This window comes from Coffea arabica, chromosome 2c (assembly GCF_036785885.1).
Source record: "Coffea arabica cultivar ET-39 chromosome 2c, Coffea Arabica ET-39 HiFi, whole genome shotgun sequence".
Classification (NCBI taxonomy): Eukaryota; Viridiplantae; Streptophyta; class Magnoliopsida; order Gentianales; family Rubiaceae; genus Coffea; species Coffea arabica.
The window spans coordinates 31,467,319-31,495,096 of record NC_092312.1 but is presented as its reverse complement, the minus strand read 5'-3'; the positions used below and the strand labels follow the sequence as shown (position 1 = coordinate 31,495,096).

Here is a 27,778-nt window from a genome sequence, read left to right as displayed (position 1 = left end):
GGCCGGCCCTTGCTCAAGAAAAAAGAAGAAAAACTACTCAATTTTCTTACCTTCAATCTTGCTCAATCTTTCATTCCAACCGGTTAATTTTCAAATTACTCCATAAAACCTATTAATTTAGGGGTATTTAGGTGATTGGTGAAGTTATTTGGAAGGTTAAGGTGCTAAGTGGTCTCTTTTCTTTGGTTACTAAGGTGAGTGACTATGGAACCTCTCTCTTCTATTTAATGATGTTTAATTAATGACTTGTGGTGGTTATAAGTGTGATTTGGTGGATTATTTCTTGATTTTAGTTAAGATTAGTGAATTTTTCTATTTATGTGGGATTTTTCTGTTTTCATATGATTAATATTATGTGGCCATGTATGATGGTTGGAAATAGTTTAGAATGAAGCCTTAGGGTTAAGATAGCGGCTATTTGCGGAAAATTTCCGCATTGAACGGAAAATTTCGGAATTAGGGTTTCGATTACCCCCTTTCTGCCCGGCACTGTTCATCATAGTTAGAGGCCGAATTAGCCTTGGATTAAAACATTAAAGTTGTAAGGAATGATATTTTAGAGATGCCTGCAAAATTTCAGCTTAATCGGAGCAACGTAGCCGGTGAAAAGACCGAAATACCCCTGCTGCCCTGTTTCTATCCGAACTTGATAATTGCTTCTGTAATTGGTTAATTTGGTTGGGAATACTTCTGATTTGGTTGTTGACGTCTTCTTAAGAAATGTAGCCTGGTGTCTTAGCTTTCGGATGGCTTTGGAATCACTTGATTTGGACTTAGGTAGCCTGAATTACGGTTCGTTAACCAGAATGCAGTTTGTTAACCTGTTTTTGCGGTTCTGGTTTGGTATGTTGACATTTTGACCTAGTTGCATCACAAACTGGACTGAGTGGCCTTCTTCAATATTGTAGACCTTTATGTTAGCTTCGAAACGGTATAAAGTTTATCCAAATCCGAGTCCCGTAGCTCCAGTTATGACCAAAACAAGATCGGTTGTCCGAACTGCCTTAGAATTTCGACAGTTCTGACAGGAATGTTTTGACCCATTCTCCTCCATGCTCTGTATTGATTCAGCTTTTGGTCCAAACATGAAAGTTATAGCCTTATGTCCTAGCTTTCCAACGCCTTTGGAATTTCTTGATTTGGATTTGTGAGCTGTGAGTTATGATCCAGCAAACAAACCCTGTTTGTCACCCTAAGACGTAAATTTCTGGTACTGTTTTCCATAATTTCGACCTGCTTCCATTCAGATCTAAATTAAGATGTCTTCAGGAGAATTATAGCCCTTCCTCATAGCTTCGAAATGGTGTCTCGCTCACCTTGATCTGACATTTCTAGCCTAACTTTTGATCAAAACGGTTTGAAATGGCAGATTTGGCCATTTCCGTTTGCCGTTCCGCGCGCGCGTGCGCCCATTTTGCCATTTCCGCACTTGCATGTGCCAATTTTGTCGTTTTGCTTGTTTTGGGCATGTTAGTGGCCGTTTGTGATAATATGTGATACAATTTTCTATTTCAGACAGTGGTGAGTTAGGCGGAGCCGGTGGGGCCCACTACAAGCGAACACGCGCGAAGTGATTTTGCTCTTGTACTACTTTTGTATTTTGGGTAAGTATTCAGGCCGTTTATGTGTATAAACTGCTTATGTGTTTTGATATGAAAAGGGGAACTTAGGCGAGGGTGTACTTTATCACACTCGAACTAAACCCTAATTTGTACCTATGTTTCTCCATGAGATGTGTATATATGAATTATTTTGGGGTTGAACCCCTTGAGCTTGGAGCTCGGGGTGACTTTCGTGAGTTCGTGAAATATGTTGGAGTTGTGGGCCAGATCTCAAGATCTGGATGGACTATTCGAATCGGCCGGGGCTTGGTCGGAGCCAGTCCAACCTAGTCTGAGGTCACCAAGTTTGTAGGTTCCAGTTGTGAATCAAATTTGTGACCCGAGCTTGTGACTCAAGCTCAAGTTTGTGATTTCGTTCGCCCGGGCAAGTTTGTGAGGTGACTGGCCAGTGAGGGTGATAAGGTGTTCGGTGGGTATACAAGTGGAGTTCTACGGACCTTATTTATGGTCGACGAAGTGTCGACAGGAGATCACGCATGGCAAATGACTTGGCTTTGGAGCCAACCTGTATCCTTCCTTTGTATTGTTACTTTTGTGCTTGACTTGACATTTTGTGAAATAGTTGTTTCTTTAAATGTGAAATTTACGCTTTTACCCCTATTTACTTACTAAGTTTCTAACTTACCCCGTTTCCTTTGTTTTCCTTAGCAGGGGACGACGCGGGGAACTTCTTGGCACCTTCACTAGTATAGTTAGGTTTGATTGTAATAGTCGGACAGTTAGGATGTTTGTTTTTGTTTTGGTGGTTTGTATAAGGACCCTCCTTAGGGTCTACCTTCTGCTAGTTGTTATTATAATGTATTAGAGTGGTTTGACTCGATACTTTTGAAGTTGTAAATAGAACTCTTTTGGCGTTAGATATATTGTGAATAGTACGCTTGTGGGTATATCTAGTTTTATTGTTTTAAAATTTTGAGTCCTGGCGCGAGTTAGGCAGGCGTCCCGCCGATACCCTAGGGTTCGCCCTTGGGAGAAGCGGGGGCATCATAGGTGGTATCAGAGCGCCTAAGTTGAAGGACTTGAGCAATTGTGAGACATACGTGATAGGTTCATTAGGAATACGTGATTCTCTTTAAGATGAATGATATATTTTAAGGTGAAATGCCGGCTAACTAACGAATTAATGTTTGTAGGTATGGACCCAGGCAGTTCTAGTGGTGTTGGACCTAGCGGCGTGAGACCGGGACCGAGACCTCCTGATGTGAGGGGCCCGGAGGACAGGGTGTTGCGTAAGCGTGCGATCCGATATCGGAGGAGGTTTGGGGAGTCCTACATTTTGTATTCCCCCTTTGGTCAGGTGTCGCGCCGACCCTGTGCGTGTTGGTATACATATGGCTATCCCGACGAGGTCATCTTAGCGGTGGATGATGAGCGTTATCACCTAAACAGGACGGTCGAGACTTTGAGGGCGCAGCTGGAGAAGGCTAGAGAGTTTAGCCGCTAGCAGGCGTTGCGCGTTAGGGACCTGGAGCGGGACCTCCGAGACACACACCAGCACCTCTTCGCTATGAAGAGGCAGCTTAGGGAGAGGGCCCGGAGTATCACGTTTGACTGCGGGGTCTTACTAGATATGGCCGCGGAGGCACCGCCGCGAGCTACCGGACCAGAGCAGATAGGCGAGATAGATACTTTAGGTTCCGTTGGGAACCGGGGCCCTAGGGGAGGCGTTTAGGGTCGCTTTTGTATTTTTGATTAACTGGCAGATTACTTTTGTTAGAACTGGCATGGCTAATTTCTTTTGTTATCTGGTTGACTGACTAGATTTTTGGAGCCGGAGTGCTCGTGTGTGTACTGGGTTTTGTACTGACTGGAGGTCGGGTAATTTGTATATCTTTTGGTGTGACTTTGTAAATAAATGTATATATTCGAGTATTATCTTTTGCACCTATCCTTTGCGTGCCTTTCGTGTATTTTGTTTTGTATGTTTATTTTGTTTCGAGTTTGAATACTAAGCACACGTTATGCTTGGATCTATAGACTTTTGCACCTAATGGCCTCCGGTACTCGAGGTAGAGGTAGAGGGCGAGGACGAAGTCCTGAAAGGGAACAAGAACAAGAGCCAGATGCTGGATGGCTGACTTGTTAGAACGTATGGTTGACCAGCAGGGTCAGGGTCATGGGAATACTACAGGAAACTCTGGAAATAATCCAGGCAATCACGAGGGAGAGGGCCGTACTTTAGAACGGTTCCAAAAATTTGCACCTCCCAAGTTTGTAGGTGGACCTAATCCTGACCTAGCAGAAAACTGGATGGACCGTATGTTAGATATATTTGCCGCACTTAGGTATTCGGAGGAGCGGCAGATATCTTTTGCTGTTTTTCAGTTTGAGGGGGCCGCCCGAGTCTGGTGGAATGTGATTAGAGCCAAGTGGGAGCGGGAACAGACCCCCTGGACATGGGTCAATTTTACACGAGAATTTAATGAAAAATACTTACCTCCTATTGTACAAGAGAGACGTGAGGATGATTTTATCCGCCTGCGCCAAGGGGCATCCAGAGCGGCGGAATATGAAACCCAATTTACAAAACTCTTTCGCTTCGCTCCGGAATTAGTGCTAACGGAGCAGAAGCGAATTCGCCGCTTTGTCCAAGGCTTGAATGTGGAGATCCAAGAGGCTCTAGCAACTGCTCAGTTGGACACATTTAGCCAGACGTTAGAAAAAGTACAGCGGATTGAGACAGTTAGGGGACAGGTAAAATCCTTTCATGATCGGAAACGGAGACAACCCGATTCGAGCCATTTTGTGACTGGACAGAGTTCGCAAAGTGAGTCACCTTCTAAGAGGAGTCGAGGAACAGATGGTTCCCGACCCGCAGGAACCCTAAACCGGGGTAATTTTGGAAGAGGTCAAGTAGGGCAAGAGCCCCAGAGGAGTGCCCAGCGTGGAGGGCCAAGTGTGGGCATTAAGCCAATCTGTGGTTTCTGTGGGGCCAATCACACTGACGAAAACTGTTGGAAGAACAGTTCGATCCGAAGATGCTATAAGTGTGGTAGTGCAGAACATCTGATTGCCCAGTGCCCTAAGATGCAAAAGGAAAAACCTAAGCCACCAACTGAAGGGGTTACAACTAAGCCATCAAATGCAGGGAAAAATCGACCCAAAGGACCACGTAAAGTATACGCAATGGGTCAAGAGGTGATTGACCCTTTGGCGGGCATCGAAGGTACGCCCTTTCATATCGGTGCACCGCCAGTGTTGAATAGACCCTGACGACACATATTCTTGTAACCCTGCAATTTCGGTTCACGAATAAAGGTATCAATTTCGAGGACGAAATTGTTCTAAGTGGAGGAGGTTGTGACGCCCTGAAAGAATGAGTGCGAGAACCCGAAAATTTTCTAAGTTTCTAGGGTTTATTTTATTGATCGCCCGTATTTTTCGACATTTTCTTTATTAGAAAATTCCCCAGATAATTTTATCGAATAAATATAGTTTTTAGATGATTTTTCTAGTATCAGTTAGTTTTTGAGAAATTAAGAACACATATCGGATGTGGGGCCCACTAATGAGGAAAGTTCAGTAAAATTCGGCCAGTTAGGTTAAGTTTTGGATACTAGGTTTAATTTACCGGGTGTTATAAGATAATTAGAGGTTACCAAGTGGATTGGTGTGAGAGGAACAAAGAGATAGCTATGCATTTAATGAAAGTGACAAGTGTCACTTAAAGATTAAGTCTTGATTCTTGACCACTATTCATCCTTTTACTATTTAAATAAAAAATTGACCAAAATTCACCCTTATTTTCAAGCTTCTTGGCCGGCCCTTGCTCAAGAAAAAAGAAGAAAAACTACTCAATTTTCTTACCTTCAATCTTGCTCAATCTTTCATTCCAACCGGTTAATTTTCAAATTACTCCATAAAACCTATTAGTTTAGGGGTATTTAGGTGATTGGTGATGTTATTTGGAAGCTTAAGGTGCTAAGTGGTCTCTTTTCTTTGGTTACTAAGGTGAGTGACTATGGAACCCCTCTCTTCTATCTAATGATGTTTAATTAATGACTTGTGGTGGTTATAAGTGTGATTTGGTGGATTATTTCTTGATTTTAGTTAAGATTAGTGAATTTTTCTATTTATGTGGGATTTTTCTGTTTTCATATGATTAATATTATGTGGCCATGTATGATGGTTGGAAATGGTTTAGAATGAAACCTTAGTGTTAAGATAGCGGCTATTTGCGGAAAATTTCCGCATTGAACGGAAAATTTCGGAATTAGGGTTTCGATTACCCCCTTTCTGCCCGGCCCTGTTCGTCATAGTTAGAGACCGAATTAGCCTTGGGTTAAAACATAAAAGTTGTAGGGAATGATATTTTAGAAATTCCTGCAAAATTTCAGCTTAATCGAAGCAACGTAGCCGGTGAAAAGACCGAAATACCCTGCTGCCCTATTTCTATCCGAACTTGATAATTGCTTCTGTAATTGGTTAATTTGGTTAGGAATACTTCTGATTTGGTTGTTGACGTCTTCTTAAGAAATGTAGCCTGGTGTCTTAGCTTTCGGATGGCTTTGGAATCACTTGATTTGGACTTAGGTAGCCTGAATTACGGTTCGTTAACCAGAATGCAGTTTGTTAACCTGTTTTTGCGGTTCTGGTTTGGTACGTTGACATGTTGACCTAGTTGCATCACAAACTGGACTGAGTGGCCTTCTTCAATATTGTAGACCTTTCTGTTAGCTTCGAAACGGTATAAAGTTTATCCAAATTCGAGTCCCGTAGCTCCAGTTATGACCAAAACAAGATCGGTTGTCAGAACTGCCTTCGAATTTGGACAGTTCTGACAGGAATGTTTGGACCCATTCTCCTCCATGCTCTGTATTGATTCAGCTTTTGGTCCAAACATGAAAGTTATAGCCTTATGTCCTAGATTTCCAACGCCTTTGGAATTTTTTTATTTGGATTTGTGAGCTGTGAGTTATGGTCCAGCAAACAAACCCTGTTCGTCACCCTAAGAAGTAAATTTCTAGTACTGTTTTCCATAATTTCGACCTGCTTCCATTCAGATCTAGTGATAGGTTACCTTTTAGTGGGTATTTTGGGCATTATTGCACAATTAATTGACTAAATATTTTCGTTAATTGGGTGAATTCTACTGATATTTTGTTTTGGTGCTAATTGCAGGAATGGTTGCTGAAAAGTGCTTAAATTCAACTTTTAGAAGATTCATCGGACGTGGGGCCCGTTTGAGAAGCTGAAGAAACCTAATTGTAATAGATTTTATTTTAATATATTTCTAGGGAGTCTGGCTGCAATTTGAAACAAGTAACAATTTTTCGGCTATTGTGGGGGATTGTATTTATCTCTCGCGCGGCTTAGGTTAAGGGGGCTTGTCTTTGTTTTTGGAGAAAAGGAGAGGCAGAGGAGGGAGCCGCAGCTTTGTAGAGAGAAAGGCAACAGGCAATAGCCATTTTTGTTGACTTTTGGGGATGCTTGTGAGATTTGATTAGCCTTGACCCATGAAATCAAGCACTTGAAACAAAATCTCTCGTATGTCTCCTTTGTGAGGAAGGAAAGAAAAAGCAACGTGCAGCCGCCATTGTGGACTTTGTGGGTTTTCCTCTTTACTCAATTTTGACAAAAAATTGGGAGACTATCCGACGCATGCTTTAGAGGAAAATTGGCAGTAATAAGAAATTTCCTGGTGTATCCTCTCGGTGTCGACCGAAGCAGGGGAAAAATAGATTTGAAAACTTTCACAACCTCCACACGCGCGGCCTGTCATCAAATCATGGGGAACTAAACCCCTAATTCTAGACAAGGGGGCAACTGATGAATTGGTTCAACTAATACTGTGAGATCTAAACCATTATTAATTGTTCTCTTCATTTATTGATATTTATATATTCCTTGCTTTTAATCGCTATAGCCTTGTGTATGATTGGTTAGTGCGCAGTAATTGATTATTCACATAGGCTATTCTGCTATATAGGAGTAATTGAATCCGTAATTGTTCGTTATCTCTATCCCAGTAGCAACTGGCATAATTGGATTTGTGCCAGGGGAATATTTAATCTAGCTTAAGCAAACCCTCGTAGCGTGTTTGTTAGCTAGGATTGGGCCTTTCTAATTAATAATGCAACCTAGAAATTAAATCCTACGGTCGTACCTAGGGTTGTTTTCGGGTTAGAGAAATAGCTAACGGTCGTACCTTAGCTATCGATAAATTAAGGAAGGGTTGGTTGTTTATGGCATGTATGGCAACTATAACCAATCTATTAATAAATGTTGGGATTATTTCTGCATCAATGATCAGTGCTTGAAGCATTTCTGAAGTGTACCCTTGGCTAGAGTTTCTCTTAGTTATTTCTTTCAATTAATTAATTTCTGCATTTAATTCGTTTAGTTGGCATTTGATACCAAAACCCCCATTAATCTTGATTTGAAAAGAAGCAAAATATCTTGCTAGTCCCTGAGGAGATGACCCTACTTACCACTGTCTACTAGTTAGGGAATTCAGTTAAATAATTAATTCAGGTATATCGGATTAAGCAAACTCTTCGGGAACATGGTGAATCAAGTAACCCATTGCACACCTAGAGTCCCTGCTCCAGTACTCGAATTGATTATTGACTGTTTCAGGTGGTAGTTAGGATTTATTTATTATTATTGCACAGGTTCGGCACCTGTCAATTTTTGGCGCCGTTGCCGGGGACTGGTGTTTGAATTATCTGCTTCTTTTTTAATTCAGTTTTTATTTTGTTTTATTTTATTTTTCTTTTTCTTGATATTTTTGCTAGTTTATGCCCAGTTCTTCTCGCACAGGTGACTTGGTATACGATCCTGAATTTGAGAAGGTAGCGCGTAGGCGAAGGCAAGAGACGAAAAGACGAAAAGAAGGGCACTTATTTTCTGCAAACGAGTCAGTAGAAAACGAATTTAGCATGGCCAACACCCAGACATTAAGGGAGCTGGCTACCCCAGACCTGACTCATCAGCTCTTGTGCATCACGTTCCCAACTCTGGTTGAAAATACCTCTTTCGAGCTGAAATCGGGGTTGATTCAGCTCCTGTCTTCGTTCCATGGTCTTTCTGGTGAAGAACCCCACAAACATGTCAAGGAATTCGAAATAGTTTGCTCTAGCATGAAACCTCTTGGGATCACTGAGAAGCAAATAAGACTGAGAGCCTTTCCTTTCTCTCTCAAGGATGCAACGAAGGATTGGCTATACTACCTACCTGCAGGTAGTATCACCACGTGGGCACAATTGAAGAAGAAATTCCTGGAGATATTTTTCCCCGCATCCCGGGCTGCAAGTTTGCGGAAAGAGATTTGCAGCATCAAGCAGTACTCCGGGGAGTCATTGTACGATTTTTGGGAAAGGTTCAACAAGTTGTGCGCTAGATGCCCACAACATTAGATTAGTGAACAACTGTTGATCCAGTACTTCTATGAGGGACTCCAGTCAACTGACAGGAGTATTATTGACGCTCCGAGTGGAGGAGCCCTGGCGAACAAGACACCGAGGGAAGCGTGGGACCTTATTGAAGCCATGGCAGAAAACTCTCAGCAGTTCGATTTCCGTGAGAGCAATCCTACCCGTAGAGTCAATGAGGCAGAGACGTCATCCATCCAACAGCAACTGTCTGAGTTGACATCTGCTGTCAGGCAATTGGCCATGAGAGACACACCGCGAGCAAAGGTGTGTGGAATCTGTACTAGCATGGACCACTGCACGGATTCGTGCCCCATTCTGCAAGAGAACGGGGCGGAACAGGTAAATATGGCCGGAGGCGTGCCCGCGCCCCGCAGGCAGTATAACCCGTATTCCAACACATACAACCCCGGTTGGAGAGACCATCCCAATCTCAGTTATGGGAACAGGCAACAAGGTTCATTCCCGAATCGTCCACCAGGATTCCACCAGCCTTGGCAACCAAAATCTCAACCCTCATCCTCCAATACAGGAAGCTCCTTGGAGGACCTAGTCAAGAACCTGGCCACGACTACTACCAACCTGGCCACGACTACTACACAGCTTCAATAGGAGATCAGATCCTTGGCCGCGAATACCGCACAGCTCCAGCAGGACACCAAAGCTGACAAGAAGGACCAAGATGTTCGAATAAGTCAACTGGCAACTGCCATCAACCGCTTGGAGTCTCACGTTTATGGGAAACTGCCATCGCAACCCGAGGTAAATCCCAAGAATGTAAGTGCCATGACGCTAAGGAGTGGCAAGGAACTGGAAGGGCCTACAGTGAAAAATTCAAAAAGCAAAAGTGAGGAGGAGATAGAAAAGAAAATTGAAGAGGAAAAACGTATCCGAGAAGATCCTAAGGTAACATTCACTTCTCCACCCACTACTACATCTAACTTACCTCCTTTCCCTTCCAGGTTGGCGAAGACAAGAAAAGTAGAAAAGGAAAAGGAACTTTTGGATGTATTCAGGAAAGTAGAGATTAACATCCCCCTACTGGATGCAATCAAGCAGATACCAAAATATGCCAAATTTTTGAAGGACTTGTGCACCCACAAAAGGAAGCTAAGGGGAGATGAACGAGTGGCGGTGGGAGAAAATGTGTCAGCCATGCTCCAAAGGAAACTCCAACCAAAATGTGGAGACCCAGGTATGTTCACCATTCCCTGCAAGATAGGAGGTGTCTCGATTAGGAAGGCAATGTTGGATTTAGGGGCGTCAATCAATGTAATGCCTAAAACAATTTATACGTCCCTTAATCTTGGTCCATTAAAAGGCACAGGCATTATAATCCAACTTGCAGACCGCATCAATGCTTACCCAGAAGGGTTAGTTGAAGATGTTTTGGTGCAGGTCAATGAGTTAGTTTTTCCTACAGATTTCTATGTCCTAGACATGGGGGATGAAAGGGCACTAAATCCGTCTCCTATTTTGTTAGGTAGACCATTTTTAAGCACTGCTAGGACCAAAATAGATGTAAATGAGGGTACTTTGTCGATGGAGTTCGATGAGAAAATTGTAAATTTTAATATTTTTGATGCGATGAAGTACCCAAATGAGTCTAACTCTGTTTATGCTTTAAGTGTTGTTGAGCCCCTTGTGCAGGAAATATTTGAATTGGAGGGGGTTGATGCACTAGCAGTGGCATTAGCCAAACATCTTGAGTTGGGAGCAACTCCTGATGTGGGACTGAGCGATGAGTTATATTGTGCAGTTGGAGCACTGCATTCGCTTCCACCAATCTCCCCGAGGTATGAGCTTACGTCTGTTTTCGTACCAGAAACTCAGACGAAATTGTTGCCTTCAATTATGCAGGCACCTGAGTTGGAGCTCAAGCCTCTTCCGAAATACCTGAAGTATGCATTTCTCGGAGATAATGAGACGTTACCAGTCATCATATCTGCACACTTATCACCAAGGCAAGAAGACAACCTGATTCGCCTTCTTCGAGATCATAAGGAGGCGATTGGGTGGAGTGTAGCAGATATCAAAAGAATTAGCCCCTCCTTATGCATGCATCGGATCCGGCTTAAGGATGATGCAAAGCCAGTTAGACAAGGGCAACGGAGATTGAACCCACTAATGATGGAAGTGGTCAAGAAGGAGATACTTAAACTCCTAGAGGTGGGGATCATCTTCGCCATCTCAGATAGTCCTTGGGTGAGCCCCGTGCAAATAGTTCCGAAAAAGGCGGGAGTAACTGTTGAGGAGAACCAAGAGGGTGAGATGGTCCCGGTGAGAAAACCTACAGGATGGCGCTAGTGCATTGATTACCGGCGTCTGAATGCTGTGACAAAGAAGGACCACTTCCCTCTACCTTTTATTGATCAGATGATAGAAAGGTTAGCTGGCCGTGTCTATTACTGTTTTCTTGATGGTTTCTCTGGTTATTTTCAGATAGCGATAGCACCAGAGGATCAGGAGAAAACTACCTTCACCTGCCCCTTCGGTACATTTGCATATCGGAGGATGCCTTTCGGCCTCTGCAATGCCCCAACAACTTTTTAGAGGTGTATGGTGAGTATATTTTCTGAGTATGTAGAAAAGATTATTGAGGTGTTTATGGATGATTTTAGTGTGTATGGGGATAGTTTTGATGAATGCCTGGATAATCTAGCTTTAATTTTGAAGAGATGCATTGAAGCAAATTTAGTTCTAAATTGGGAAAAATGTCATTTCATGGTGGATCATGGTATTGTTTTAGGGCATGTAGTGTCGGCCAGGGGTATAGAAGTAGATAAAGCAAAGGTCGATATTATTTCTGCTTTGCCTTACCCTGTAAGTGTACGGGAGGTGCGTTCCTTTTTGGGTCATGCAGGTTTCTACAGGAGATTCATAAAAGATTTCTCAAAAATTGGAGCACCCCTGTTCAAACTATTGCAGAAGGACGTGGCATTTGACTTCACCGAAGAGTGCAAGGTGGCATTTGACAGATTGAGGGAGTCACTGACATCACCGCCTGTTATCCAACCTCCAGACTGGAGCCCCCCATTTGAGATAATGTGTGACGCCAGTGACTATGCAGTGGGAGCGGTGCTGGGGCAACGGATTGGTAGAGCTGCAAACATGCAATCTACTATGCATCGAAGGCGTTAAATGGAGCTCAACTCAACTACTCTACAACAAAAAAGAATTGCTAGCTGTGGTTTTTGCATTAGAAAAATTTAGACCTTATTTGTTAGGTGCCAAAATAACAGTTTTCTCTGATCATGCAGCCTTGAGATACTTGATGACGAATAAGGATGCTAAACCAAGGCTCATCAGATGGATCCTACTCCTTCAGGAGTTCAACTTGGAGATTAAGGATAAAAGTGGGGCAGAAAATTTAGTTGCTGATCACTTGAGCCGCCTACTTGCTCATAAGGAGGAGCCACCATTGAGGGAGGCATTTCCAGAGGAACAACTACTTGCTGTGAACGCGTCTGTACCCTGGTATGCCGATTTAGTAAATTTCTTAGTGACGAATCAATTGCCTGCAGGGTGGCCGAAGGCTAAGAGAGATAAGTTGAAGAGTGATGCCAAATATTACATTTGGGACGACCCATACCTTTGGAGACAATGTTCGGATCAAGTGCTCAGGAGGTGTGTAAGTGTAGGTGAATTTCACTCCATTTTAAATTTCTGTCATTCGTTTGCATGTGGAGGGCATTTTGGGCCCAACCGAACAGCTCGCAAAGTGTTGGAGAGTGGCTTTGACTGGCCTACCCTGTTCAAAGATGCTTATTTGTTCTGTAAATCCTGTGATAGGTGTCAAAGGGTGGGGAATATTTTTCGTAGGGACCAAATGTTTCAAACCCCCATGTTGTTTGTTGAAATTTTTGATGTTTGAGGGTTAGATTTTATGGGTCCTTTTCCCTCATCTTTTGGTTTCCTATACATTTTACTTGCTGTAGATTATGTTTCTAAATGGATGGAAGCAAAAGCCACCCGTACTAATGATTCTAAAGTGGTTGCAGAGTTCTTAAAATCTAATATCTTTGTCCGCTTTGGAATGCCAAGAGCGGTGGTAAGTGATAGGGGGACACATTTCTGTAACAAGACTATCACTGCCTTATTTCAAAAATACGGTGTACTCCATAAAATATCCACACCGTATCACCCACAGGCAAACGGTCAGGCCGAAGTGTCAAACAGGGAAATCAAGTCGATCTTGGAGAAGATGGTGCGTCCGGATAGGAAGGATTGGAGTTTAAAACTAGAAGACGCACTATGGGCGTACAGAACCGCGTATAAGACGCCGATTGAGATGTCCCCGTATAGACTTGTTTTCGGTGAGGCTTGCCATCTCCCCGTGGAGTTCGAACACAAGGCGTTTTGGGCAGTGAAGCAGTGTAACATGGGATTTGACGAAGCAGGGGTCCAAAGGAAATTGCAACTACAAGAGTTAGATGAGATAAGAAATGAAGCGTATGAGAATGCCACGATCTATAAGGAAAAGAGTAAAATCTTTCATGATCAACAGGTTTCCAGAAAATCTTTTGTAGTGGAGACAAAAGTCCTCTTGTATCACTCGAGACTTAAACTTTTTCCCGGTAAGTTGCGTTCTCGTTGGATTGGTCCATTTGTCGTTTCTAATGTGTTTCATTATGGTGCAGTGGAGATCCAAAGTTTAAAAACGGAGAAAAAGTTCGTGGTGAATGGCCATCGTCTCAAACCTTATTATGAGGGATTTTCTGTTGAAGAAGTGGAAGTTAAACACCTCCAAGATCCACCTTATCATGCTTGAGGGTCCTGGCCATGTCTAGCCAAAGACGTTAAAGAAAGGCGCTACTTGGGAGGCAACCCAAGACTATTTGTTTCAGTTTTCATGCATTTTTGAAGTTTTAGTTAAGTATTAGTGTCAATTGATGGTTTGATGTTTGGTGGCAGGAGATCAGTGGTTAGGCGTGCCTACGCCTGAGGAAAAAGAATTTTTCGCTCAGGTTCTGCGAACTCCACAGCAGTTAGACGTGCCCACGCCAAATGGTCACGCCTGACGGAAAAAATTTTCGTTCAAGATCTGCAGACTCTATGGCAGTTAGGCGTGCCTACGCCAGGTGGTCACGCCTGACAGAACTCAATTTCTGAGAATTGTTCTGCGGACTTTATGGTAGTTAGGCGTGCCCACGCCAGGTGGTCACGCCGGAAGGAAAGAAACTTTCGTTCAAGATCTGCGGACTCTATAGCAGTTAGGCGTGCCCACGCCTAAGCCAGAGGTTTCTTTAAATAAAAAAAAACAAAAGGAGTAAAAGACCAATTTGCCCTTGGAAGAAAACAAAAGAAGAAAGGAAAATTTTCAAAGACCCGGAGCCCTAATCTTTTTCTCCTTCTCCTTTCTTTTCTTTTTCTTTCTTCTTCTTCTTTCTTTTCTTTCTTCTTCTTCCCTACTCCCTTGGCCGCCGCTTCTCACTTGCTGTCCGCCACTTCCTTTCTCCCCCTCTGAGATCAGCCCACGCCTGCCGCCGTCACTACCAGCCCGCGTCCGCCACTGACCAGCCGTACTCCGCCAGCTCGCCGCCCATCTTCCCCTTCGCTGCCCAGTCCGCTGCTGCCTCTCCCTCCTGAGCGTCCGCACCTTGCTCAGCAGCAGCCCAACTTGAGGCGTCCAGCAGCCGCCGCGCGCAGCAAGCGGCCAAAGCAACAGACGCGCAACCCCCTTTGCTCGCCAGCTCCAGCTCTCGCGTTATCTTGTAGCAGCAAGCGCAAGCCGTCAGATCGCTGCCACGGCCATCGCGCACCAAGCCCGCTAGGCAGAGCCAGCCGCAGCGAGCCCAGCGCGCATCCCCAGCGGCAGTCCTGCCCAGGCGCGCGCGAATCAGCAAGCACCAGTGCGCGACGTCTCCCCCTCTCTGCGCAGCTTCACCAGCCACCAGCTGCCTTCGCACGGCCTGCAACGCCCCACCCATAGCAACTGCCGGTTATCCCCCATGGTGATTTCTTTCTTTAATTTTCTGTCACTAAATAGCTGAGGCCAGATTTTATTTTCTTAGCTGAGGCCAGATTCTTTTTGGTTGCTAGCTGAGGATAGATATTTTGTGCTCGATTTTGGGTGCTGTGCTATATCCGTGGGTGATTGCTAACTAATTGTCAAATTTTGTGCTCACTCAGTGATAGTTGGGGTGAATTTTTACCCTGGTTGCCTGCTTTATTAGTTTTTGGGGGAATTTTGCTGCGATTGTCTAATTAAGTGAATTTTGGGTTGATTTAGTAGTGTTTGGACAGTATTTTTGCTTCTTCACAGGATTAATTGACTCTTGGAGTAATTTTATTGTTTGGTTGTGCACTTGTCTGTGACTGGAGGCTGTGATTAGGACCCTTTTACTGAATCAGCTGCCTGTTGACCTCCTTTGTGCACATTTGCCTTGCCTCTGCCCTATCCAATAGACCAAATGACCAAATCAAAAACTAAAGGCAAGAACAAGCCTTCCACTTCCACTTCCACCCCTCAGCCTACGGTCCCCTTAGAGGGACCTGCCCCATCGATTGGGCCTGGAGGGCCCCGTACCCGCCTTGGACGGAATAGGGAGGTTCATATCTCCTCTCCGGCCTATTTTGGCGGTAATTTGACCTTCACCCGGGCTGCCGACAAGGAGCGGTATGCCTCGGCTTGCACAAGGAAGATAGTTCCTTGTAAATACATCCATGGCCCTACACTTGATATGCTAAACCTGAGGGATGAGGTCGCGCAGCACTTGACTAACGTAGGTTGGACCCGCTATGCTTCTATCAATCTACCTGCTTTTACTGAACTCACATGGGAATTCTATGCTACCTTTGAATTTAATATTCATGATGAATTCTCCGTTACCACTCCTGGGGTAGTGAAGTTTCGATTACTTGGTAGAGAGTTCACCCAATCTATAACTGAATTTAATTTGGCTCTTGGATTTATTGATATTCCTTACTTCCAGAGTGAGGAATATATGCACAGTGCGTGCGAGTACACGGAGCCATTTTTCTCTCATTACCTTGATTATTGGAGCGATTTGTCAGTTGACCGACAATGCTATGACCCCAGTCAGTCTAAGGCTTCTTATCTTAAGAGCGCCGCCTACCGTTATTTACATAGATTCATGGCCTATAGTTTCTCAGGTAGGAAGGATAGCTCGGGTACTCTGACCAAGCCCGAGTTCTTTTTCGTTTGGTGCATGGTCACTCGGACTAGGGTCAATTTGGGTAGCTGGTTTGCCCTCCACCTCCGAACTGTGTTAAGTAAGAAAAATAAGCCATTAATCTTAGGCTCATTTATCACTCAGTTGGCTGTAAATCTTGGGGTTTTGGACTTAAATAATCATAACTTGCATCGTGCTTGTACTATGGAACCCCTCGATTTGGTTTGTTTGGAAAAAATGGGTCTTGTGAGACAGGTGGCGGGCGTTTTTCAGTTTGCTCCCCCGGGGCCAATCTCCGTTCCTCCGAAGCGCAAAGCTTCCAAATCCACTGCCCCGGAGGCTGGTGGTCCGTCCACAGATGCCCTCGGACCATCCTCTTCGGCACCTCCACCATCCTCCTCTGTCGATAGCCAGCTAGCGGCCCTCCGGTTCCAGATGCAGCACATGGACACTCGTATGGATCGGATGGAGCGGCAAATGGGCGGGGTGGCTCAGAATTTAGCACAGTATCTCCATCACGTGGGCTTCCGCCCGCCTTTTCCTCCACAATCGTGATTCATTTCTGCCCTCCTCCGTTTTAAGGGAAGTGTCGTTGCCCCGATACCTCTGATTTGGTCTTACTTTGTTTACATTGAGGGCAATATAAGATTTAGGTGTGGGGGAGGGTTAACTATGCTTTGGTTGTGTTTTTAGTTGTCTAAACTGTGATGAATGCAATTGAGATATGAGTGTACGTAGCAAGTTCATGCCATGGGGTGTTCTATTTTCCTCGATGACGAATTGATTGATGAATGTGCTGAACTTGACATAAATTTGACCACTCATGCGATTTTTGAGCCTAATTTTTCGTTTTTTGAGTGGGTAGCGCACATGGTTTGTCATTCTAGAACTTGCTTGGTTATGCATGTCAAGACCACATTTAAATGAGTTTAATGCATTGAAATGATAGGGCACCTATTTTTGGACTTTCTCAAAACCAGCCCTTGGATTATTTATTGCCATTAGGGAGTCAAGTTGAGCCTTAACCCCTATTCTTTGTTTGAGACCCCAGCTCTTAGCCGTGAAACCTCTTTAGACTTTCTTTTTGAACCTCGTGTGAAGAAGTGCTTTGATTTCATTATACAGACTTTTGGAGTACTATTCGAGGGGCATTACACCCATTTATGTATCGGAAAAAAAGAGAGAAAGAAAAAAAAAAGGAAAAAAAAGAAAGGGAAATGTGAAAAGAAGACAAAGTGCAGGAAATCAACAAGTAAAATTGATTCCTATGGTGCTGGTTGGGAGTTATTGGCAAAAAACAAAAAAAAAAAAGAGACAAAAGGGAAGTAGATGAATGAAAGGAGGAGAAAAGAAAAGTCGAAGGTTGCGGCAAGTGCTAATTTGCTTCATTGGTGTAATGGTTGAGATGCCTTGAAGTTCCCAATGTGCAAGAATCTGTGTAATGAATTTCTGAGCACTTCCTTATACTTTTACACCCTCTTGACTCCTTTTTATCCTACCTTCTCACCCTAGCCCCATTACAACCTTGCAAGTCCCTTGATTGCTGCATTTAAATTCATGAGTAAGTGGTGGAGATAAGATATATGAGCAAGCTTATGGTAGTGTCATTCTATTGTGTTGTTTTGAGAGCCATCTTATATACATTTCATATACACTTTGGAGCGAATGAGTGCACTTTAAATTGCGAGAATTGTTGATTTGGTATATTCTGATTTCGATAAGGTTATTTGGGGATCTTGGAATGCCATTCTTGGTATGAACTGCTGTGATTTGCTTAGCATCTTGATTGTACTTCTGAGTTAATTATGCTTGAGGGCAAGCATAGTTCAGGTGTGGGGGAGATTGATAGGTTACCTTTTAGTGGGTATTTTGGGCATTATTGCACAATTAATTGACTAAATATTTTCGTTAATTGGGTGAATTCTACTGATATTTTGTTTTGGTGCTAATTGCAGGAATGGTTGCTGAAAAGTGCTTAAATTCAACTTTTAGAAGATTCATCGGACGTGGGGCCCGTTTGAGAAGTTGAAGAAACCTAATTGTAATAGATTTTATTTTAATATATTTCTAGGGAGTCTGGCTGCAATTTGAAACAAGTAACAATTTTTCGGCTATTGTGGGGGATTGTATTTATCTCTCGCGCGGCTTAGGTTAAGGGGGCTTGTCTTTGTTTTTGGAGAAAAGGAGAGGCAGAGGAGGGAGCCGCAGCTTTGTAGAGAGAAAGGCAACAGGCAATAGCCATTTTTGTTGACTTTTGGGGATGCTTGTGAGATTTGATTAGCCTTGACCCATGAAATCAAGCACTTGAAACAAAATCTCTCGTATGTCTCCTTTGTGAGGAAGGAAAGAAAAAGCAACGTGCAGCCGCCATTGTGGACTTTGTGGGTTTTCCTCTTTACTCAATTTTGACAAAAAATTGGGAGACTATCCGACGCATGCTTTAGAGGAAAATTGGCAGTAATAAGAAATTTCCTGGTGTATCCTCTCGGTGTCGACTGAAGCAGGGGAAAAATAGATTTGAAAACTTTCACAACCTCCACACGCGCGGCCTGTCATCAAATCATGGGGAACTAAACCCCTAATTCTAGACAAGGGGGCAACTGATGAATTGGTTCAACTAATACTGTGAGATCTAAACCATTATTAATTGTTCTCTTCATTTATTGATATTTATATATTCCTTGCTTTTAATCGCTATAGCCTTGTGTATGATTGGTTAGTGCGCAGTAATTGATTATTCACATAGGCTATTCTGCTATATAGGGGTAATTGAATCCGTAATTGTTCGTTATCTCTATCCCAGTAGCAACTGGCATAATTGGATTTGTGCCAGGGGAATATTTAATCTAGCTTAAGCAAACCCTCGTAGCGTGTTTGTTAGCTAGGATTGGACCTTTCTAATTAATAATGCAACCTAGAAATTAAATCCTACGGTCGTACCTAGGGTTGTTTTCGGGTTAGAGAAATAGCTAACGGTCGTACCTTAGCTATCGATAAATTAAGGAAGGGTTGGTTGTTTATTGCATGTATGGCAACTATAACCAATCTATTAATAAATGTTGGGATTATTTCTGCATCAATGATCAGTGCTTGAACCATTTCTGAAGTGTACCATTGGCTAGAGTTTCTCTTAGTTATTTCTTTCAATTAATTAATTTCTGCATTTAATTCGTTTAGTTGGCATTTGATACCAAAACCCCCATTAATCTTGATTTGAAAAGAAGCAAAATATCTTGCTAGTCCCTGAGGAGATGACCCTGCTTACCACTGTCTACTAGTTAGGGAATTCAGTTAAATAATTAATTCAGGTATATCGGATTAAGCAAACTCTTCGGGAACAGGGTGAATCAAGTAACACATTGCATACCTAGAGTCCCTGCTCCAGTACTCGAATTGATTACTGACTGTTTCAGGTGGCAGTTAGGATTTATTTATTATTATTGCACAGGTTCGGCACCTGTCATCTAGATTAAGATGTCTTCAGGAGAATTATAGCCCTTCCTCATAGCTTCGAAACGGTGTCTCGTTCACCTTGATCTGACATTCCTAGCCTAACTTTTGATCAAAACGGTTTGAGATGGCAGATTTAGCCATTTCCGTTTGTCGTTCCGCGCGCGCGTGCGCCCATTTTGCCGTTTCCGCACTTGCATGTGCCGATTTTGCCGTTTTGCTTGTTTTGGGCATGTTAGTGGCCGTTTGTGATAATATGTGATACAGTTTTCTATTTCAGACAGTGGTGAGTTAGGCGGAGCCGGTGGGGCCCACTACTAGCGAACACGCCCGAAGTGATTTTGCTCTTGTACTACTTTTATATTTTGGGTAAGTATTCAGGCCGTTTATGTGTATAAACTACTTATGTGTTTTGATGTGAAAATGGGAACTTAGGCGAGGGTGTACTTTATCACACTCGACCTAAACCCTAGTTTGTACCTATGTTTTTCCATGAGATGTGTATATATGAATTATTTTGGGTTTGAACCCCTTGAGTTTGGAGCTCAGGGTGACTTTCGTGAGTTCGTGAAATATGTTGGAGTTGTGGGCCCGATCTCAAGATCTGGATGGACTATTCGAGCAGGCCGGAGCTTGGTCAGAGCCAGTCCAATCTAGTCTGAGGTCACCAAGTTCGTAGGTTCTAGTTGTGAACCAAGTTTGTGATCCGAGCTTGTGACTCAAGCTCAAGTTTGTGATTTCGTTCGCCCGGGCAAGTTTGTGAGGTGACTGGCCAGTGAGGGTGATAAGGTGTTCAGTGGGTGTACAAGTGGAGTTCTACGGACCTTATTTATGGTCGACGGAGTGTCGACAGGAGATCACGCATGGCAAATGACTTGGCTTTGTGAAATAGTTGTTTCTTTAAATGTGAAATTTACGCTTTTACCCCTGTTTACTTACTAAGCTTCTAGCTTACCCCATTTCCTTTGTTTTCCTTAGCAGGGGACGACGCGGGGAACTTCTTGGCACCTTCACTAGTATAGTTAGGTTTGATTGTAATAGTCGGACAGTTAGGATGTTTGTTTTTGTTTTGGTGGTTTGTATAAGGACCCTCCTTAGGGTCTACCTTCTGCTGGTTGTTATTATAATGTATTAGAGTGGTTTGACTCGATACTTTTGAAGTTGTAAATAGAACTCTTTTGACGTTAGATATATTGTGAATAGTACGCTTGTGGGTATATCTAGTTTTATTGTTTTGAAATTTTGAGTTCTGGCGCGAGTTAGGCAGGCGTCCGGTCGATACCCTAAGTTTCGCCCTTGGGAGAAGCGGGGGCGTCACAATACACCATTGTTACAAAATGCATCACTATCAATTTTTTACCATCTCCAAAATTTATCTATACTTTTTTGTCTTCTCGTCTCTTTCTTATTATAAAAATTTTAGACCTTTTCTTTTTTTTTAAAAAAAATAGTTTTACTCTTTACAAATGTTAGCCAATTGAAGTTACCAAATTAACAAGGTGCAGATTGTGGATTTTATTGTCAAATTAGGGGAATATGAAAAAGGTGGCAGTGATATGGGGAAAACAATGAAATTGAGAGTTGGAAGATAAAAAAAGTGACTTTTATGTTTGTTAAACAAAAAAATCTAGCAATTAAAAAATTTAATGGCTCTCTCTTTTTTTTACCTATTGATTGTAATTTTACTATGAAGGTAGAATTTGTCTTTATTTCTAAAAGTGTTAGAGCAATGATGAATTATGTTCTTAGGGACATGGGGGCATTTTTTGGTTTATTATTGGTAGTGGTGGTACTGAGTTGCATTAGGTAAGAACTAATAAGTAAAGAATTTTGAGATAAGTTAGAATTACTGGACTTTGTTTGCTTCAGTATATATATACTACATACAAGAAGTTAAAGATTAAAACCTTGTTTTAATTTGTTTTGTCTTGTTCTCTAGAAGAAGGGTATTTTAGGATATTTGTGAAAAAGTATAAGCTATTGGGTCTATATAAATATTGTTACATAAACCTTAAAAGTGAGGAAAGTAGGTGTGATTTTTGAAACTTGAGAGGAGCTTTTTGTAATTGCTGGAAACCTCAAAGGAGGTTTCTGAAATTATACCAAAAGACTATAAAGTATAAATTGCAGTCGTGACTGGCCGCTCAAAGTCAAATGACACTTCAGCTCTCAATAAAAATTGCAATTGACGAAGATATCAATACTTAGGGTAAAAAAATAAAAATAAAAATAAAAAATTGCACATATACAAAACTGGGATTAGGAATTAAAAGTTTGGGTAATATGGTCATATTACCAGATGAACATGACAACAATGGTTCTTTAATGTAACTAGTGGAGTGCTGATCCATCTATGATTGAGATGTATGCCAAACTTGCTTCATGATGCTCAAAACACCAAGCTTCGGTTAGGTCTGAGAGAATTCAAGCCTTGTAAGATAAATTTTAGAAAGAATATTGTTGCAAGGTGCATCCAAAATATTAAAGAGAGTGCTATACAGACTTGAAATTTAAGGTGCTATTGAAAATAGAGGACACAAACTTAAAACTATCTTTAGTCTCTCTTCTTTTTTTTTTTTTTTTTTTTTTTAAGGTATGACTATGGCTATCTTAAGTTGATTATGAAAAAGTCATAACAAAAAAGATGATTATGTAATATGGCGTCACACTTTTTAAATTTATCATTTGATCAGTGATTTGGAAATGGAAGACTTTCTTGATTGTCAAATCAACTCCATGTAATCAAAATTATCCTCTTTCCAAAAGTCTTACGGACATGGGATGAACAGTTTTAAAAATCAAATCTATTTTCATCAATTTCAACTCCTGCTGATCCAAGGTTTACACTAATAAGTGTGTTACCATTGGGGGGGGGTGTTGGATTCCTAGTATTAAGGCCTTATTTGTTCTAGAAATTTGGCAATGAAAGTGAAATTGAAGAAAAGAAAAGTCAATTCCTTTGGAAATGTTTAAGTTCCTCATCTTGTTTGGTTATGAGCCAAAGTAATAAGAAAAGGAAAATGATCACTGAAAAGAAATGTTTTTTTTTCCTGTTTGGTTTATGAATTTTAGAAAGCAAATCTTTCGCTTTTCTTTTTGTTTTTATGAAAATTAACTGATAGTAGATGAATTTTGAAAAGGTAATGGAAACAAACTTCTCTTTTTTCCCTCAAAATTAAAAACTTTCCAACTAAAATTATTTTGATCGCGTCATTCTCAACCTCAGACCTTCACTTGCAAACTTGACTGGAGACTGATTGTAGAATCTATATATATATATAAAAAAAAAATACTAACAATAACGACAATAAATAAAGAACCATATTTTTCTAAGATCATATGACACAAATTTTAACAAAATGCAAAGAAATTGCAAACATAGAAAAATTAAAGATTCCGTGAAGTCAAGGTAAAATGAAACTTACGAGTTGCGGACAAAGGACGAGAAATTATACTTTGATGCATTGATCCAAAAGAGTACGGGGCCTATAGCAAATTTTTTTCAAAGAAAGAAAATGGAAGTTGCTACTTAACTTTTAGCAAATTTTTTTACCAAGTTGCTACTTAACTTTTAGAAAAATTTTAAATAGTGACATTAAGGGTTTTAGAATGAAACTGGATGCAAGTTAGAAAAAATCATATTAAATGGGTAATAAAATTTCTAATTAGATTTCCTTTTCTCTTTTTTTTTTCATTTAATTTATTCATGCAACTAATATCTCATGATTAATTTCAATATTCAACAACAGTGAGAATGAATCAACATGGAATCCATTATGGAAAAGACTAATCTAGGCCGTGATCTGCACGATTTTCAAATAGTGGGGAGAAAAGAGGTTATGGAAAAAGCAGTTGTTGAAAGTTAAGCTGGTTCTATGTCTACTTTATAACAAGGAAAAGACGATAACTAATTGAATCCAAAGATAAAATGCTGCTTTAACTCATTTTCATCAATTTCAACTCCAATTGATCCAAGATTTATACTAATAAGCGCGTTAACATCACCATAGTTTGGGGGAGGGGAGGGGAGGGGAGGGGAAGATTCCTAGTACTAAGGCTGTATTTTTTTTCTAGAAATTCATCAAGGAAAAGGAAATTGAAGTAAAGAAAAGTAAATTCCTCATCTTGTTTTGTTATGAATGAAAGTAGTAAGGAAAAGAAAATGATCTCCAAAAAAGTTGTTTTTTTTTTTCCTTTTTGGTTTGTGGATTTTCTATTTATGAAAATTAACTGATGAGTAGACGAATTTTGAAAATGAAGATGACAATCTCTTTTTTTCTTTTTTTTTTGGAAAATTAAAAACTTAATAGAAAATCAATTAAAATATTCTAACTAAAATTGTTTTGACCACCTCATTCTCAACTTCAAACCTTCACATGCAAACTTGAATGGAAACTGGAAACTGATTGTAGAATTTATTTTAAAAAAAATATTAACAATAACAACAATAAAAATAAAGAACAATATTTTGCTAAGAACATATGGCACGAATTTTAGCAAAATGCAAAGAAATTGCAAAAAATTGAAAATTAAATATGTGGTGAAGTCAAAGCAAAATGAAAATTACGAGTGCTTCAAATGATTTGGACCTCACAAGTCACAGCCTGGTGAAGCTTCTCTATCTCTTCTACTCCTTTTGTGAATTGGTGGTAATGAAGAATTAATGCTGTACTGAAATAAGAAATTGTGACGACTAAATTTGCAGAAAAGGTTTGGTATAGAGTCTGTGATCGAAGAAATTCCAAGAAACAAGGATATCTTAAGAAAACAGTGAAATTAGAATGTAGTCTGAATTATATGAAGATAATGGAGCAATTGCTTGGGTAAACTTGCATCCCATTTGTTGGGGGTAATAAATAGAAGGACCAGCGACAAGAAGTTATCCTTTGATGCATTAATCCAAAAGAGTATGGGACGCACATCAATTTTTTTTTTTCAAAGAAAGAAAATGGAAGTTGTTACTTGACTTTTAGCAAATTTTCTACCAAATTGCTACTTTTGCTTCAAATGATAGATGATGTCGGTTATTTTGTTAAAAAAAAATAGTTCTACTTTTCACCCTTGAACTTGTGCTCCATTTTCAATTTATGCCCTAATAATTAATTGGAAAAATCATCCAAAACATCCCTCACATTTTGTAAAATGACTTTTTTCGTCCCTTACTTTTAAAAGTGTAATTTTATGTCCCTTACATATTCACATCGGTCAAATTTAGTCCCTAACTAGGTTTCCGATCATTTTTTTGCCGGATTCCATCATGTGCAAGGCACGTGATCATTTTTTAGGAGTAAATTTGTCAAATTATATTTTGCATAATCTAATTTATTGTCCCTCACATTTCATAAAATAATTTTTTTCGTCCCTTACATTTTATAAAATAATTTTTTTCATCCCTCATATTTCATAATATAATAGATGAAAAAAGCCATTTTATAAAATGTGAGGGACGAAAAAATTATTTTATAAAATGTGGGGGACTATAGATTAGATTATGCAAAATATAATTTGACAAATTTACCCATAAAAAATGATCATGTGCCTTGCACGTGATGGAATCCGGCAAAAAAATGATCGGAAACCTAGTTAGGGACTAAATTTGACCGATGTGAATATGTAAGAGACGTAAAATTATATTTTTAAAAGTGAGGAATGAAAAAAGTCATTTTACAAAATGTGAGGGACGTTTTGGACGATTTTTCCTAGTTAATTTTGGACAATTTGCACCCTAAAGTCTCAAATTTGTCCACTTAAGTCTAATTAATAACATTGTTGGCAAAATTGATAAAATAAAAGACCACATAAATCATTAAAAATGTATCATTTTGTTCCAATAGTAATTTTTTTGCTCTTTTTGACCAATTTTGCATATTATCATTGACATGCACGGTTCTCTATTCAATTAATTTGCTGAATGCCACTATCAAAATGTCCAAATTGAAAGTTAGGGTGCAAAGTGATAATATGGTACAAATTATCAGTGTAAAGTGGAGTTAATCCTTTATTAAATGAACCCAAGCTCAAGGGGAAAAAGGATGACGAACAATTTTCACGTGGATTTTGATGTGAATAGAAATTATAATCTACAATGATGATACAAATTGCTGCCGCGCAGGCTTTTTCTTATGACCTTGGAAAATACAAATTGCAAGAAACTGAGTAATGGGTTGGAGAAACGGATTAAAAAAGAAAAAAGAAAAATTGTGGAAGGAAAACTTTAGTTGGTTTGGTTCGCAGGAAATTTCTTATAGTCTCTGTTTAATTGCAATTACTCAAAAAACAAACAAAACTAACAGCTAAAGTTGTTAAGTAATTGATGCCAATAGTGATCGGAGAAGTTGTCCAACTTGCACAGGGGAACAAGAGAGATTTATTTGGTGAAGTATTGATGCTTAAGCGAGGATGTTAGGATTCACGCCTTTACTCGTAGGTCTGGTCCGCTCAATAATTTTCCAGGAACATGATCACTATAGCTGCTTAAAAAAATAAAGGGTAGATTGTATATAACCCTTTTGTGATTTTGCATAATGTCTTATGACTTTCCTAAAGTTTCAAATTAACCACATAATTCCCCGTGATTAGTTTTATATAAAATGAAAAATGAATGAAATGCATAATAGCGTTCTAAAAATGCATGTGATGAAATCATAATATCTACTTAACCCTTCTATAGTTTGTATAAATATTCACTTTAATCCTCTATAAATTTTGCATTTAACCATATATCTTCCTATGATTCTGTACAAGCTAATTAAGTCATTGTTTCATTTAGTATTTAAGTAAGGACACTACTAGTATTTCAAATAACATCGTTACATTAGCTATTTTCCATTAAGTTTTCAGTTTATATGAAATCATGGGAGATGAAATGGATATTTTGAAACGTTAGAAAGGTTATCAGTAATTTACCCAAAAATAAAGTCAATGAAATGTTTGCTCTAGACCTTCCAATTGATAGCGACAAATAATTAGGAAAAGAAAATTTCTAAAACTGATGGGATTCAAAAAGGAATGAGCTGCTCATCAACAAGTGGATTAAAAAATTGGAGAAGGAAAAGTTTAGTTAGATTAATAAGAAAGAAGTTCCTTTTAAGGTCTTTGTTTAATCGCAATATTCAACAACGGTGAAAATGAATCGAATTTGGTCCACTTAATTTGTTTCGGGAGTGAATCGATAAAAAGAATAATCTAGGCCGTGATCTTCATAGTTTTACTCAATGTAGGGCAAACAAATGCAATTTATATGTCTTTCACGGTTGATTAAATTAATAGGTTTTTAGAATTGCTAAATGAAATTGAAAATATTGGTTAAATCACGGTCATTAGATCATTACATGCAAAGAGTTCAGCAATAGCAAGAAGTTTCTGACGAAAAAAAGTTCCCCAACATTAGCTTTTGTTTTTCTCTTTTATCATAGAATAATGTCTCCATCGTAAGAGAAACTTTTATTTTTGTCTTGAAATAAAATTAATTTTTCTGTTGCTTTGGTATGGGATTCCTATTCTCTAATAAAAATTAAACAAAAATATTTGAGGGATTCTTCCGTAGAAATATTTTTAATGGGATTGTGCAAAATGAAACAAGAATTTAGGTCTTATTTGTGGTTCGATTTGTAAAATAGTTGGATTGATAATTGTTATCAATAATTTTCCAGGAACATGAACCTTATTGCCATATATTAAAAAAAAAAAAAACGAAGCCAATAAATTGTACCCATTAAGAGGAGATATTTATATATAAAATTTTCGTTATAGGATACAATTTCAACACTGGATTTTTCTCGAATCATAAGCCCAAGTTGTAATTCACAGACAACACTTAATAACAAAGCACCAAATGGATTATATTAATACCACTTGGCCCTCCCCTAGATTATACTAGGGTACGAGTAAGAGTAGGAGTCAATATAATTGACTGATAAAAAAAAAAAAAAAAAAAAACTAGTACAACTGTGGGACACAAACCAGTGCAATACCAAAGCTCTTTAACTTACTTAAACACATATCGAGTCAATTAAGCTAGGGAGACTTATCCCATGCTTTTTTTTTTTTTTTTTTTTTTTTTTTTTTTTTTTTGAGAATGGCTTACAAATGAATCCTAACTCTTATTTATAGATGGTATTAGGCAGTGGGAATTTGTAGAAAGCAAAGGATTATTTCCTATAAGGTTAAGGCGGCGGAAATTACAAGGTGTTACTTC

General features: G+C 40.1%; 1 protein-coding gene across 1 annotated transcript; it reads left to right on the top strand.

Moving 5' to 3' along the window:
- The first annotated feature begins 9,731 nt into the window (after positions 1-9,731).
- LOC113724266 (uncharacterized) lies at positions 9,732-13,766 on the top strand. Its single transcript, XM_027247188.2, has 10 exons — positions 9,732-9,757; positions 9,958-11,275; positions 11,438-11,489; positions 11,583-11,732; positions 11,859-12,092; positions 12,223-12,472; positions 12,788-12,813; positions 12,934-13,046; positions 13,146-13,479; positions 13,636-13,766. The coding sequence occupies exons 1-10, from the start codon at positions 9,732-9,734 to the stop codon at positions 13,764-13,766; spliced, it is 2,634 nt and encodes an 877-aa protein (XP_027102989.2).
- Positions 13,767-27,778: the final 14,012 nt, after the last annotated feature.

Excerpts from the sequence above, each read along its gene's own strand:
- LOC113724266 (XM_027247188.2), top strand. The coding sequence starts at position 9,732 with ATGGGAAACTGCCATCGCAACCCGAG. Across the intron at positions 9,758-9,957 it reads AACTGCCATCGCAACCCGAG|GTTGGCGAAGACAAGAAAAG; the intron begins GTAAATCCCAAG and ends TTTCCCTTCCAG. Across the intron at positions 13,480-13,635 it reads CACGATCTATAAGGAAAAGA|TGGAGATCCAAAGTTTAAAA; the intron begins GTAAAATCTTTC and ends ATTATGGTGCAG.